Raw genomic sequence first — 14111 nt, 5'->3', positions numbered from 1 at the left:
AAAAAAAATGGAGACAGAGTTTTGTAGAGGATCTTCCAATACAAGGGAAACAACTTTCTCCGAAACAAAGGCCGTCACCAGAGTATAACGGCTACCCGAAGCACCTGTGACAAAGAGTTATCGACAAGACATTCGGCCAAAGAGTGCTATTACTGCGGCCCCATTCTGAGAAATTCAAGAAAGTCCAGGTCCGGTCCATGTAAATCCTTCTCTCCCTCATCCTTCGAAGCTTCCACCTCATCGGTACTCCTCTCAGTCACAGACAGCCTGATATTTGTCTCTTGTACCTTCTCCGACTCACTCGTGACCACCCTCTTCAAAAAGTCCATGATACTATACCTCCTTGTCACAAGAGAGGCTGAGTGTGCCGAATACGACTCTGATAACCGAGTATGGCCGTGTCCTTCCACCCTACTCGGAAAATAAGCCTCGGGCATCATCACCAGGGGCTCTATCTCTATATTGGGCGGGGTACGACTCCCCCCTTTGAACACAAATCGGCGAGGCGAGGTGGAACTATGAGCAGAGACCACACTGGCGTTGCGTTTGTTCGATGGTAGATCCATAACGACCGTTCGAAACGAAAAATCACGGAAGCCTGGCTGGTCGGACTTAGGCGTCCGTCTGAGAAAGTCATCCTCCCCCAGCAAAATGTTGCTAAAGTCGTGAGGATTTGCTGCCGGCGCAGTAGCTGCTTTCACAAGCTTCGCAGTCATTTGCTTTTGGTAGATTTGTTGACTACGGCCAAAGTCCGGCAAGCCGAGGAGGGGCAACCAGACAAGCTGCTGGCGCCACCAGGGGAGCGCCAGAAGAAGGGCAGCTTTGTTAAAACCGCCCGCGGGGTCGAGGATGACTTCTCTGGGGTAGGTACTGTACCTCCCAGACACGTAGTCCTCCTCGCAGAGCCGAGCAAAGGAGTAGCGCCACGGCTGCTCGCGGATGAGAAACACGATGACGTCCACGGTGCAGTTGAAGGACTGCATCCACTGGGCAAAGATTGTGATCCAGTACTGAAAGGTGTGGCGATCGGACATTTTGTGCACATATGCTTCCATGTCGACGCTCTGGGTCACGTGGAGAATAAAAGGGATGATCCAGAGAAAGATGTAGGCAACAGGGTAAATGAAGATGAACTTGAGTTGTCTGCTGATCTGGTTGCGGCGGGCCTTGAAGGCTCGGAGGTTTTGCTTGCGGAGGTTTTCTTGGAGATCATCGGCTTCAGCCATCGCGTCAGCGCCAGTCTTAGCAGCAGTGGCATTAGCCGCCTTCCCCAGGTTGTTGTAGGTCTTCGCTGCTGTGTTTAAGTCAACCGTATCCACCGCCGTGGCGTTGGTTGCACCAGATTGGCCGGAACCTGAACCGTTCACAATAGGCGAAGAGTGGCGCGTATCTTTCTGAAAGCTCGGGTGTCCTGAATGAACTGTCTCATCGTCAAATGACTGACCAGGGAGTTCTTTCGCTTCCAGATCCTTCAGATCTCGGCGATGAAAGTCGTGTGGCACAACAACCCTGATAGCAAGCAATAGGGCATCAACCAACCCCATTAAGACGGTCCGTCGGACTTTTTGGTTCTTACCCATCCTCTTGAGCGTTCCTCCCACCTCCTTGAACTTACGCATCACATGCCAGTAGATGGCACCGTATATGACACAGATCATGATCATGATGGCGTACCGTGGTGCCCAGGAGAGCGCAAACGTGTACCACACAGGTTGGGGCGGGATGTATGCCCAGGACGTATAGGCAAAGTACCCCGACTTATCAATGAACATTAAACTGGCAAGGAGTACCGGAATCAAGAGGCAAAGGAGATAGACGTATGCTTTGAAGCGATACAAACCGCCTTCGGTTTGGCTCTCAGAGCCTTTTTTCACCTTGACCGCTAGGTCCGGTCGGTAGATCGCAAGACAGGTGTGTATAGCAAACGCGAGGATCGCCATATCGGCGCCTTCAATGCTAAAGGCGGTGAACCAGCCACTGGCATTGACATAGGCCTTCGAGAAAGGCCAGAAGTTGACGGTTTTAACGGGCTGGAGAAACACGCGGATATCGTATGCGAGCAAAGCCATGACCTTGATGAAATCATACACGATGAGAATGACGATAAGCGAGTGGCGGAATCGCCAGTGCTTGTGATCCATGACGACAAAGAAGTAGAATCCTATGAGACCAAAGCAGGCCAGACAGGAAGCTGCGGAGGTGCCGACGGAGAGTATGATGTGCTGCATTCGCCCGTGGACGAGTTCCGTCCCGGGCGCTGTGTTGTACGTCTTTACCAGCGCTAGATCGTACCCTATCATCGTGTGTGGATATTATGAGGTAATGATGATGGTGTAACCAGGGAGCCAAGAATGGGCGTTTTGATAGGTTTGGAGGTGGTTACGGAATATGGTTGACTTGGTACACGGCGGAAATTTCTTCCGTATTCACCTGAGAAAATAACGACCCGGTTGAGCCCTAGAATCTTTGGGAGTAGTACTAACCCCTGTCGCCGATGCTCAAAAGATGGAACCAGTATCCCTGGTGGACGAAATACGTTCAAGAGTATACTCGCGTTGTGGTATAAGCAGGAGCAAAGTCGGTAGAAACGTCAGGAGTCGACTTTGAAGTGATCAATACCGTTCTATGGAAGCGATTAGCGGAGCCAACGGAAGCAGAGGTGGATCAAATGTATGACGGTCAACAAAGCACTATGAGATAGCCGAGCCAGTCTGAATTGGGTGGGGATTAACAGCCAAGGGAGGCTTTATACGTTCAGATACCCAGTGGGGAGCACAGTCGGCTTAGGAAGAGGTTTGGGCAAGGGTTGTAAATTAGACACCAAAACGGATGGGAATTGCTGTAGTGGCGGCGGCTAACGTACGCCACAAAGGGAATTTGATAATACTGACAATAAGCTAGAGAACGTGTAGGGCGATTCAGGTCGCTGATAGAGGGTCGACTAGACGAGCAATCCGCTTGTCTTGCGCCCAGCCCAATTAGAGGCTATACTTGAAATCATGCGTCGTACCGTAACCCGAAAACTGGCGAGCGTGCGCCGAGAGATAAAAAGGAGAATTGTGTGCAGGACTAAATTTGGTCCTGCCGGCAGCTCCATATCAGGACAGGGAGCCACATACCAATTTACAATATGCAGAGCTTTCCATTGGGCCGCAGGCCTTGTGTCACTCTATTGTATGTACAGGGCCTAGTGCGTCGATCGATCGCGCATGCTGCAACCTATAGCCAGAAGGCCATTGATAACACGAGGGGGGGTAGAAATTGAAACGGGAAATAGGAGGAGTTTTTAAAGCCAGCCTTTCAGTTAAGAATAATATCCATCATCAAGGAGCAATAGGTTAAGCTTGAAAAAACGCCTTCAAGATGTATTTTGCTTACCAATAGCACAAATATTCGTACAGCTGATGCTACGAGTATGCATACGTCATTGGCTAGCTAAAACGTGCGGTAAAGTGAACGGCACGTTTCACTAGCCAATTGATGATGGTAGTTCGGGCAGGAAAAACTTGAAAGGACAATCTTGGGGAGCCCTCGAGGGGTTTAGCCTTATTTCCTAAATTCCAAGGAGTCATAGAGTAATTAGGCGCTCGAAGGACTTGCGAAACCGATATGTGGACGATCCTTTCAGACACTTTGTTGGATAAGGTGGCTGGTCTTTCGACCTTTCCTTGGGGACCTAGGCAACCTTTCGCCCTGAAACAGTCAGACGGAAAAAAAAGGACTGATACCTCGAAATAGAACACCTACACACTGTACCGGCTAACCTTTGGCGGCTGCAATACAACCATGGCTCCAGCACATTGGTTGATTAGTGGACCCCAAAATGTTATGTCCCTAACAACGCTGCCAGTTTAGAGCAAGACTGCATGCCGACTCTCGAGATATTACCACATATGGATATGCAGGACCTGTTCAAAGACACGTGCGTGAGGACGGCATACATGAGACAGATTTAGTTCCGGTGGGATCTACTGTGCAGAATCGAGAGGGAAAACAGTGGTGTCTGACAACGAATTTCACTCGCGGTTCCTATGCTTTTCGTACGGGTAGGCCTTCCGTATGGTGTAAGCCTAGATCTCTAAACCCCACGCAACACAGAGAATGCACGGCGTTACCAAAAGGAAAAGCCTACTACATCGCACCAGATCCCACACAAGTCAAAAATAAAACATTTTATAATCAGGATGTGTGCCAGTTTGTTGCTAATAAATCGAAAACCGTTTGATTCCAACTATAAACAGAATTAAATATATACATTTTTTCAGACAGGTTAATGCAGGGTGAGGTGTGCTAATACGAGCAGTGCTCGCCGAGATAGAAAGGTGAAGACAGAGGGATGATACTGGGGAAGGAGCCAAAGGAAATGCACGGAAGCAACCGTAAAGCGGGCAGTGGCAAACCCCCATAATTGGAAGTAACTAATTAATGTCCGCAAAAACAACCAACAAAATTACCCAGTAAACCAATGAAAATAGAAAAGCATAGACAGCTCCCGCAAACCCCGTTTACACATTCGGGTGTTCCAGTGCTCATATTCCCAGCACCACCTCAAATGTCTCTCGTGCTATCCGGCCCAATGTTTTACGCTTCGCACCACGCCGTGTTCACCTTACACCGCCCATGCCCCCACGCTCCCATCAACTCTCCCCTCCAAAAGATACCCCTCCTTGTACCGCGCGTACACACACTCCGACGCCTCTTCTTCCCCGACGCTCCAGTGTCTCTGGTCCACACGATCATATATCCTCACAGAACTATCGCTGCTCGTGGATACTATCCTCCGCGCGTCAAACTGCAAGCTACTAATTGGCGACTCGTATGCAAATGCATCAAATAATCCGCCCATGCGTAAGTCCCAGATGCGAATAGAGCGGTCAGCCGAGCCCGAAGCCAAGTGCTGGCTATCAAACTGTAAACACGTGACGGACCCCGTGTGGCCGACCAATTCACGAACGACCTCACCGCTGCGGAGATCCCACAAGCGGACAACCCCGTCTGCGGTCCCCAGCGCGAGCGCCGCGTCGTAGCACTGCAACGCACCGATGAAACTCAGTGGCGCAAAGCCCGCCAGGCTCTGCACCCAGAGCACGTCTAATGTTTGCATGCAATGACCCGTGGTCATATCCCACTGGCGGATGGTGCGATCAGCCGAGCCACTAACCAAGGTGTCGTGATGGAAGTGTAACGCAGTAACCTCGTCCATGTGGCTCTCGAAGCTGTGCACCATCGGGCTCTCACCCTCATCCATGTGGCGCAAGTCCCACAACTTCAACGTGGCATCGAGCGACCCTGTCACTGCCGTGTGATTGTCCATCTGCAAGCTCGTAACCGCCGCGTTGTGGCCCTCGAGCAACCCAATGCACTTGGTTTGGGACAAATCCCAGACCCGGACCGTGTTGTCGAGGGCTGCCGAGCACATGGTACCGAAGGGAACGTCGAAATCGAACGTGGTGATGCGTTCCTCGTGTGCCTGGAAACGCGTGATCTGCGAGCCACTCTCGTAGTATTGCTGTGACGTTGGCTTTGTCTTGCGGCGCGGAGTTTCCACTTCAGGCTCAGGGCTGGCCGGCTCTACATCTTTGACCAAGCTGATTCTATCGGCGAGTTCCTCGAGCTGCAGCTCAAGGTATGTCTCGTCTTTTTCAAACTTTTGCACCCGCAGCAACACTACCGCACGCATTTCGTGTAATTGCTGGATCTTCTCGTCGATTTCGCCAATCTCTGCCGCGGCCAAGCCCTTGCGAATCTCAATCAAGTCGAGTTTGTAGTTGATCTGCTTTTGATAGCTCGCGAGGATCTTGGGATTCTGACACGTCTTAAGTTTCTGATGCGTGATCCCTTTGGGCAAGGGGTCATTCATCTGACCATCCGTTATCGCCTTCTGGGTTCCATCGGTCTTATCCTGGGTATCCTCCTTAATAACGTCATCAATATCAGGTAGCACGGCGTTGAAACCCTGGAACAAGCTGTAGGCGGACTTCTGGTCCGGCAAGTCCTGTAATAACTCGTCTGCAAGCTCGGTCGTAGCACGGTAGATCTGCTCGCGCGTACTAAAGCGCCCGCGGAGCAACTCTGACGTTGTTTTCAGCCGGAGCAGCACCTTGCGCGAGCCGTTGAGCGTCGACACCATCGCCTGCGTGTAGTGCGGGTTCTGCAAAAGCGACGCGCGTGATTGCGTCGACTGTTGCACGAGTGAAGACGCTGTGGTGGCAATCGCTTTGCTGAGTCGAGTGGTGCTCGCCAAGTAATCGTCTCCCAAGTTCATTAATGAGTCTGAGTGTGTATCGTAGCTGGAATCTACGTTATGCTAATGGTCCGAACTCAGACTTTGACAGTGACGAAACTGAGCTGGAATGTGTGGGTGGAGGAATCAGAGCCTGAATAGACGGTATCTGGGAACTGGAGAGACTGAACTGGGTGTGCTATGTACGGTCAGTTGGCCCCAGTGGATGCTATTTGTGGATTAGATCACCTCAGGTAATAGTTCTCACTGTGCCTAACTGTGTGATAGGAATAATAGTTTTATATATCTGTGTAGATATCTCAGTGAAATGTAGCAAAAGAGTTCAAGAGTTTCTCGGCGCCGATAGTGCTGCCGCTGTAGCCGTCTGTTGCTAAATCGCTTGTGCCACTGGCCCTGCGAAAATTGGCCCGATTGCTTAGGACTGAGAAAGTCACGTGTCATGAAGAGTATGTGAAGACGTAGACATTGGTATAGGATGGATCGCAAGTTTTACACTTAGATGTTCGTGTCGTTTGTACTAAAACCAAAAACTAGGATTGAATTAGGCTAAAAAGAAGGTAGGTGGGAGTAATGGTTTTTTTTTTGCTTTCGGTATCGATTGCTGGCGTAGCTAGACTTGGAATTGGAGGCGCGTCACTCAGACGCAACAGAGAAGAGAATTTTTATAGGTGGACATATGCTTGATATTGCTGAAACGGTATCCCCCAATAGTTTAGAGGATTTTCTAACTGATATGTATTGTGTCACGGTAGTTATAATTGGGTGGTTTCGGATCATTCGTAAATTAACCGTTTTGTGATGCAATCTCAGATATGAGTTTTTGTTTCCTTACGCCTTTTTGGTCAGGTACTCGTTTTCTTAGGTTTTGATGAACGAAGAATTGCTTTCTAGCATCACTATGATATTATTTGCTTGAAATTGTATGGCATATCTAAAAAAAGCTGATACGCACTTTAGTTTCCTTCACTTGTATACGTTTGAAAGGGGGGTTCAAATTTAGAGTGAGTTTTCGCACTCGCATTAGATCCTGGCCTTTGTAATATTTTTATATCCACGCAGGCTTGAACCCGGATACAGACTTAAATCCTCTAACCACAGTTTTAAAACCATTCCATTGAGACAAATCCATCTAGCTCGAGTAAGACCATCCATGCATCAGTCTGTCAACCCGCAACCTTAGCATACAAGAAATATGGACCCAAAACTACAAAATAGGAAACACACAGCTGATGGCTGAAACTCCCCAACTTTGGCACTTAGCCCACCTCTACCTTTGCTTCACACGAAGCTGTGCTTCCAACTCGGCAATCTCTTCTTCTTCGATTCTGATCAATTCTTCCACGCTAACAGTCTCCTCCTCGGCTTCATCCTCTACTTCGGCAGTGAATCCAGCCAATTGTTCGCGTTGGCGATTAACCAAGGTGTCGTAGTGGCTGATCTCTCCGGTAAGCGCAGCGTAGTCACGCTTATATGCGCGAACCTTCTCGGCGATGCCCTCTACCGGAAACTTCGCCACCAACAGTGCTATTGTGGAGCATAGACTATCAAACTCCTCTGTTACCTCTTCCGTGTCCCTATCATAGACACCTTTGCTGACAGCTGCGGGCGTGGTCCTAAGGAGGGGGGTTTGCACGGTAGTTCTGCTGTGCGAGCTCGAGTGCTGGGTGTACAGATCCCCCAGTAACTGTGTCTGGACGTAGTTGTTGTACTGAGAATTGTCTGTGGCTATGAGCATGCTCTCATCCGCCTTGTTTCCTTCTTCATCGGACTTCCTGGGAGCATACACACAGCTGCCGTCCACCCGCTCCATCTCTTTGCTGCCGTTGAGCCTGTACAACGCCCGTTCGTGCTCGTCGGCATCGCGGATGAGCGATGTAATTTCCGGGTGGAGGAGGAGTGCGTTGGTAAAAATTCCCGGCTTTCGGAAATCTAACGTCTTCAATGACTCAGCGGATTTGTTGATCTGGGCGATGTGGAAGCTTGTGGTGGAACTCATGTACGGTGGCTTGATGTATGGTGATATAGATGTGAATCAAAGGTGCTGAAAGGCAACAAAACGCGTGTGGGCTAAGGTGGTAGGACTCTGGCTTTCTAGGATTACGATGCGTTCTGATATCCAAAAGTAAACAGTGGACGAGCCGCACACACGGTCTCAAAAAAAATGTGCCGTGTCACATGACGTATGAAATCCTACATATAGTATTTGAATGGCGATGTCACGGAGAAGAAAACTAGATAAGATACGCCACATCTGCCTTCCTTTTATCTAGAATAGAGGTATCTTATATAACCACAATGTCGCAACTTGAAAGTATGTGTGCCCTTTTAAATAGAACTACTAGTCTACAAGGGCAAATTACTAACATCAGCTCTAGATTCCTTGTTTCAGTTAAAAGTACGGATTCAATTATCACCATGATTGAGGCAGCTTCTGGTTTGCCTTCCGATGGCTTGCACCGGGTCTTTATACTAACCCTTTTTAGTTCACTGCAAAGCAGTTAAACAAACAGGCTGCTAAGGCCGCAAAGGAAGAAACCGCCGAAAAGAACAAGGTCAAAAAGGTATGTTTAGTCCTTATAGCTCTATCAACAGATAGGAGCCCTTACAGGTCCCCATATTAACCATTTTTAGGCCATGTTGGCGGGAACCAACGATATTGCACAGTTGTACGCGCAAAATGCCATCAGGAAGGCCAACGAGCGCCTCAGTTTGTTGAGATTGTCCTGCCGAATCGACGCCGTTGCCTCGAGGGTACAGACCGCCGTTACGATGAGGAACGTTACTGGTAACATGACCCAGGTCATCAAAGGCATGGACAAAGCGTTGCAGTCCATGAACATGGAGCGGATCTCGCTTGTCATGGAGAAGTTTGAGTCGCAGTTTGAGGACTTGGACGCCAGTTCTGAGTACTACGAAACCGTCTCAAATAACACCAATGCTGTGAGTACCCCGCAGGAAGACGTGGATTTGTTAATGTCCAGGATTGCCGACGAAGCCGGGTTGGAGGTGGAACATAACTTGGGCAGCGCTAACACGAACAAGTTGGAGCTGCCAAGCCTCAAGCTGAAGGTGAATGAGGAAACGGAGGACCGTTTGGCCGAAAAGTTGAGAGCTTTGAGAGGGTAATATAATTATACGAGATCATGCTAACTACGTTGTAAATGCGATAAAATGGCGTCTAGCTATTCGAGGATGGCTTAGTGTCATTAAAGACAGGTCTTGTGGCTCGATGTTAGTGTGAGTACAAATGGCTACGTTTCGTTTAAATGCCTTTTGTATCTGTTTAGATTCTAGTGGAGGCCATTCAGTGTCACCAGGTAACTCCCCGAGTTTCGTTCAACAGGATCGTCCTGCTTCTCATGAGCGTCTATGCCGTTTCTAGCTAGGGCCATTAAAACGTAGTTGTTCCTGTAGATACACAAAGATCTACTATCTTTCATGGTTGAGGTGTGTTTCCGCGTGGAGGACAAGTATGGACACGATTCGTGCACCAATCAGAACGGGGTAGCGGGCATTTCATCTTGTCTTGCCGGAGGGGTCCAGAAACTTAACGGGATCTTATTGTCACTCTAGTGTTTGGAATTATTAGGGCCTATTCCGAATTAATCCTTGTAACTTACGTGCAATTACGGCACGGTTTTCGTGGTTGTAAACCCTTGGAAGAAAAGTATGCGACCGCTGGTGAGGAAAATATCCTTCGCTCTGTGGTCTTAGTCGTTAAAGACTTCTACTGTCGATTTTAAAGGTACTAGGGTATAAATATTCTAGCGCGGTGAGGACTGTCCGAGAATGGAAAGCATGACTGGTAAAACTGCCAATAGCTGTTGAAAGAGACACGGGCTGAGTACATCCGTATGTTTTGATGATTGCCCTGATAGATCGGATAAACTATCGATACCGATAATTTTCGGTTCGAAAAGATCGCCCCCGTTGATCCCTGAAAAAATAATAAGGCAGATGCCTTAACAGCTTCTGTCTTGAGTAAGAGGGCTAGGCGACCGATTGCTATGTGAAGCGTTATAAGCTCTAGGGCTTGTAAAGACCAGGGTGTCACATGTCTTATTATTTGACAAGTAGACGGCTCGTGGTTTATGTTTCGGTCTATCCTTTAAACAGACACTTGGAATGGGTTTTGGATTTATAATTAAACTGAATTTTATCATTATCAAACGAGAGAAGATCCAGCAGAGAATCTCGTGGGAGGAATGGTTCAGAACAAAACCTTGCTTGTAAAGATTATTTATCGTTGTCGCCCTTCCCGTCGTACATTTGTGAAGGACTTGCCTTGATTTCCTATGGCAAATTTTTATCTGGGGTTACAGAACCATATGTGACTGCTACACGCTAGACATCCTCTCGGTAAACAAGCAGCAGAGTTTTAAGATAAAGGGTCGGTCATCGGTATCATCTTCGGACACTTTTTCAACGCCTACCACGTTTGTTCCCCGCTCCTAATTACCTACATCTTGGAGACCTCGCCTTCATGAAAACCGCGACCCCGTATCACTTGGCTAACGGTGTGAACATATCTTTCGATATTTACGTGAAGGTTATTACGATGGAAACCATTCGATAGAAATATCATTTATTTTCTCTTCCCAGAGACTATGGGTAAAGGGCCTGAGGTCATACGTGAAGCGGCTGGGATACCACCAGCACGTGCCTAGAAGTCTCAGATCTCCTGCAAAGACTTAATATGATGATCCTGTATACTTCCTCGTCACATGCCAATCCAGCACCTGGTCACGTCGAAGCTAGGGTCATAGCACTGTTGATTCTAGCGGTACCGGCCAGTAACAAGGCTAAGACGGGTTGAAGCTGTCATGTTTCTTTGACGCCTTGGATGACGCGTATTCCCCTGAATAATTGGCGGGTCATTTGATATGAGACATCCGACATATATATACTCGCGTACCCCACATTAACAATACACAACACAGTAAGCTGTAGATACCTACTATTCATTCACCCTACAATTGCATAAGATACACATACAATTATTTCATTGCAAAATGGCACGACCAATGACAATGAATAACTTGATCACACAGCTCCAGATCCCAGAGACAATGGACCACTTGGCGAGTCTCCAGGTAGACCCCACGTTCCACGACCCGAAGGACCGATTCCGGGTGTCACTCTACGTGCTATATATAGTGGATCTCGGTTTGCTTCTCGCAGAATCAGGTCTCGAAACATTGCTATTCATCGTAGAAGTGTCTTCGATGTATGCCAATTTCTTGCGGAGCATCTCCAACAGCATCAGCACCTACAGTGCGGTGAAACCACGAATTCGCAGGAACCAATCGGTCGCCACGTTCCACGACGATGAGATATCGATAGATATTAAATGAGAACAAAGAGCTTACACAAAAAAAAAGAGCGTTGTTCAATTGCACAAAATTTTTCAGTATTCAAATCGAGGTCAAAATGTACGCTAATTATGTATTCGTGGAAATTACTGCTGTAGGTGCGATAACTACATCTAGGTTAAAGTCCGACAAACGGAATAAAAAACCAGAGTATTGAGATTTATTTTCGGCTCCCCTACATATAACCGTTCTTTAGGGCGGTTTCGATTCTGTCGATCTCGCCCAAACTGGTCGCGTTGGTCAATTCTTCTAGCAACTTTGCGCGGTCTTTGTCGTTGAGCTTTTTCACGACACTGGCCATGGTCTGGTCCTGTTTGGAGATCTTCTCTGTGGTAACTGGGTTGTATTTGGCAAAGTTCTGTGACTTGAGCTGAAGGATGCTGGTGGCTAAAGCAGAAGGTTCGCTGAGGGTGCCGAAAAGAGCGGTAGCAGCTCTGCGTTCAGCATCCTTAATCTTTTCAAAATCCAAGATCTTCAACGAGGGGATCGCCCAGAGTGCAAACAAGCGGTAGTGTTCCACTTTTATCACGGGATTGTGCAACAACGCCACGGTATGGAGCTCTTCGCACTTTGACAAGCTAGTCAAGTCCGACAAGTGGGTGATATTGTTTGACGTCAAAGACAAGGTCGCTAGGTTGGGTAACTGTTCGCTGAGAGAGGTCTGGAGGGTGTGGATCTGATTCTTAGCGGCTAGCACGGTGTGGCACTTGGGTAAGTGTGGGAAGTTGCCCAAGACCAAAAGATCGTTGTCAGTCAAGTCAATGACATCGTTGAGATTCTTGGTAACGCCCAAGTTCTCAATGTACAAGATCTGCAAGCCTCGCAAGTTTATCACACGGTTCCTCTGCGGGTTCAAAAACGTCGGCGCGTTGTTGATGAGCTGAGGTGTGAGCTTCATTAAGATGGATAATTCAGGAAAGAGGTAGCTGTAGAGTGAAATAAGTGTTAATGCGAAAGTACTGGTATAAAGAGACAGTCTTGTACTATTACAAGAGGGCACGGAGGTACTGGTATAAAGGGACACTTATGTATTATCGCAAGGCTAATTCGTGCATATTTTCAACCAAAACTTTCAGTTCAGCTTTTCCGCACGTGACAATCGTGAAATAAAACAAGTGTGCGAGCGTAGTATTACGTTAACGTAGCAACGTTTATTTGTGATAACTGGAAGAGACACCTCCCGGCAGGGTCTATCGATTTATTAAGAATATCCTAGGTGCCACTTATGCTTGGAACGGGTTCCTGGGGTCTACTATGCGATTTAATTTTTCTTTTTTTTTATTATTGAAATACAAATCAAAGGTGCGCCCTAACGGGCTTGGCTCCTTGGCTTTGTCTACCCAGTAAGCCAACATTCCAACGGATATCAGCTTGCTCAGCAAACCGGTAAAATCCAGTCCTGCGGGACTGCATCTAACGTGTTCTGATCACCCCCGCGGCAATCAAAATATTCACCTTCTTGGCGATATCCGGGTTTCTCATATGATCCTGCAACGCCGCTGGATTGTCTCTCGCTTGCCCCAAGATCGAGTTCATAACCGGGTCCTGTAAGATCGCCGTCACCTCCGGGTCTCTGCTGACTCTCTCCATGGTTTGTTCTGGGGTCTCTCCCTCGATCGCGCTGAATCTCTGCGACATCACCTTGGAGTACAACTGGTCAATCTCGTGCACGGACTTCCCGCCCGCCTTGGAGTCCAACTCTCTGGCCACGGTTAAGGTCTCCATCGCTGGGGAGAACTCTCTCATAGCCAACTGCGCGGTGGCCTTGCGGATGTACGCTCTAATGAAGGCCGGGTCCTTGGCGATGGCGATGTCGCAATCGCGCACCGCATCTGGGAACGCCAACAACTTCGCGTACGCGGCAGCACGGTTGGAATACCCTCTGGCATCTTCCGGCGCACGCTTGATCATTTCGGTGTAGGCCTTAACAGCATTAGGCCAGTCACCCTTCGTGAAGTATTCCTTGCCCTCGAGTCTAGCCGCTTCGGCCTGCTCTGGGTCAATGTAGTTCAACGCCTCCTGGACCTTCATGTCCTTCTCGGCCGCTCTCAACTTGTTGAGCACGTCTGGAGTCCTGTGTTCAGTGAGCGACTTGTTGAAGAACTCGATGGCCTTCGAGTGGTTGCCCTGTTTGAGGTAGGATTGACCAAGACGTGCGAACGACTTTGCCACAAGCTTGTAATCGGCTCTGGCCTCGCGCCCCGCATCCACAGCCTGGGTACAGGTGGCGATAGCAGCTTCGTAGTCGCCCTTCTCAAACTCCGCTGCAGCGCGATTGTTGAGGTAGGTAATGTCCTGGTGGGTTTCCCAGGCGGCGGTATATTTAGCAATGGCCTCATCGAACTTGCGGGCCTTGTACAAGGTGTTACCCTCAGCCTTGAGCGCGTCGGCGGAGACCTTGTCAGAGTCGACTTCCATTGCCTCTGGAGCAGGAGCAGCCGCTGGGGCAGCCTTAGGAGGTGCAGGATTGGCCTTTGGCGCGGCCTTTGGCTCCT

General features: G+C 48.7%; 6 protein-coding genes across 6 annotated transcripts; 2 read left to right on the top strand and 4 right to left on the bottom strand.

The window, feature by feature from the left end:
- Positions 1-638: 638 nt before the first annotated feature.
- On the bottom strand, positions 639-2216 carry GPR1 (Gpr1p; the record flags this gene model as incomplete). The annotated part of the gene is made up of 3 exons (XM_019131433.1): positions 639-820; positions 872-1286; positions 1551-2216. Coding segments are annotated over 3 exons (1263 nt in total), but the record flags the coding sequence as incomplete, so codon positions are not given.
- A 1978-nt stretch (positions 2217-4194) lies between these two features.
- Positions 4195-6593, bottom strand: BABINDRAFT_163691 (WD repeat MDV1/CAF4 family protein). The gene has a single exon (XM_019130049.1). The coding sequence runs from the start codon at positions 6263-6265 to the stop codon at positions 4610-4612; it is 1656 nt and encodes a 551-aa protein (XP_018982508.1). The 5' UTR covers positions 6266-6593; the 3' UTR covers positions 4195-4609.
- A 679-nt stretch (positions 6594-7272) lies between these two features.
- Positions 7273-8313, bottom strand: SPC34 (Spc34p). Its single transcript, XM_019130048.1, has one exon. The coding sequence runs from the start codon at positions 8238-8240 to the stop codon at positions 7512-7514; it is 729 nt and encodes a 242-aa protein (XP_018982507.1). The 5' UTR covers positions 8241-8313; the 3' UTR covers positions 7273-7511.
- A 192-nt stretch (positions 8314-8505) lies between these two features.
- On the top strand, positions 8506-9626 carry BABINDRAFT_67646 (uncharacterized protein). The gene is made up of 3 exons (XM_019132507.1): positions 8506-8555; positions 8620-8805; positions 8876-9626. The coding sequence occupies exon 3, from the start codon at positions 8879-8881 to the stop codon at positions 9368-9370; it is 492 nt and encodes a 163-aa protein (XP_018982506.1). The 5' UTR covers positions 8506-8555; positions 8620-8805; positions 8876-8878; the 3' UTR covers positions 9371-9626.
- Positions 9627-11057: 1431 nt separating this feature from the next.
- BABINDRAFT_101722 (uncharacterized protein) lies at positions 11058-11694 on the top strand. Its single transcript, XM_019126696.1, has one exon. The coding sequence runs from the start codon at positions 11257-11259 to the stop codon at positions 11596-11598; it is 342 nt and encodes a 113-aa protein (XP_018982505.1). The 5' UTR covers positions 11058-11256; the 3' UTR covers positions 11599-11694.
- Positions 11662-12620, bottom strand: LEA1 (U2 snRNP complex subunit). The gene has a single exon (XM_019130047.1). It carries the CDS (start codon positions 12512-12514, stop codon positions 11792-11794), a length of 723 nt encoding a protein of 240 aa, XP_018982504.1. The 5' UTR covers positions 12515-12620; the 3' UTR covers positions 11662-11791.
- Between the last annotated feature and the right edge of the window lie 1491 nt (positions 12621-14111).

The sequence above is a fragment of the Babjeviella inositovora genome, assembly GCF_001661335.1.
Source record: "Babjeviella inositovora NRRL Y-12698 unplaced genomic scaffold BABINscaffold_17, whole genome shotgun sequence".
Taxonomy (NCBI): Eukaryota; Fungi; Ascomycota; class Pichiomycetes; order Serinales; genus Babjeviella; species Babjeviella inositovora.
This window is presented reverse-complemented; position numbering and strand designations above follow the sequence as displayed.

Bases quoted from the DNA above. Each gene is read 5' to 3' on its own strand.
- BABINDRAFT_163691 (XM_019130049.1), bottom strand. From the start codon at position 6,265: ATGAACTTGGGAGACGATTACTTGGCGAGCACCACTCGACTCAGCAAA.
- BABINDRAFT_101722 (XM_019126696.1), top strand. From the start codon at position 11,257: ATGGCACGACCAATGACAATGAATAACTTGATCACACAGCTCCAGATC.
- LEA1 (XM_019130047.1), bottom strand. From the start codon at position 12,514: ATGAAGCTCACACCTCAGCTCATCAACAACGCGCCGACGTTTTTGAAC.
- BABINDRAFT_67646 (XM_019132507.1), top strand. From the start codon at position 8,879: ATGTTGGCGGGAACCAACGATATTGCACAGTTGTACGCGCAAAATGCC.
- SPC34 (XM_019130048.1), bottom strand. From the start codon at position 8,240: ATGAGTTCCACCACAAGCTTCCACATCGCCCAGATCAACAAATCCGCT.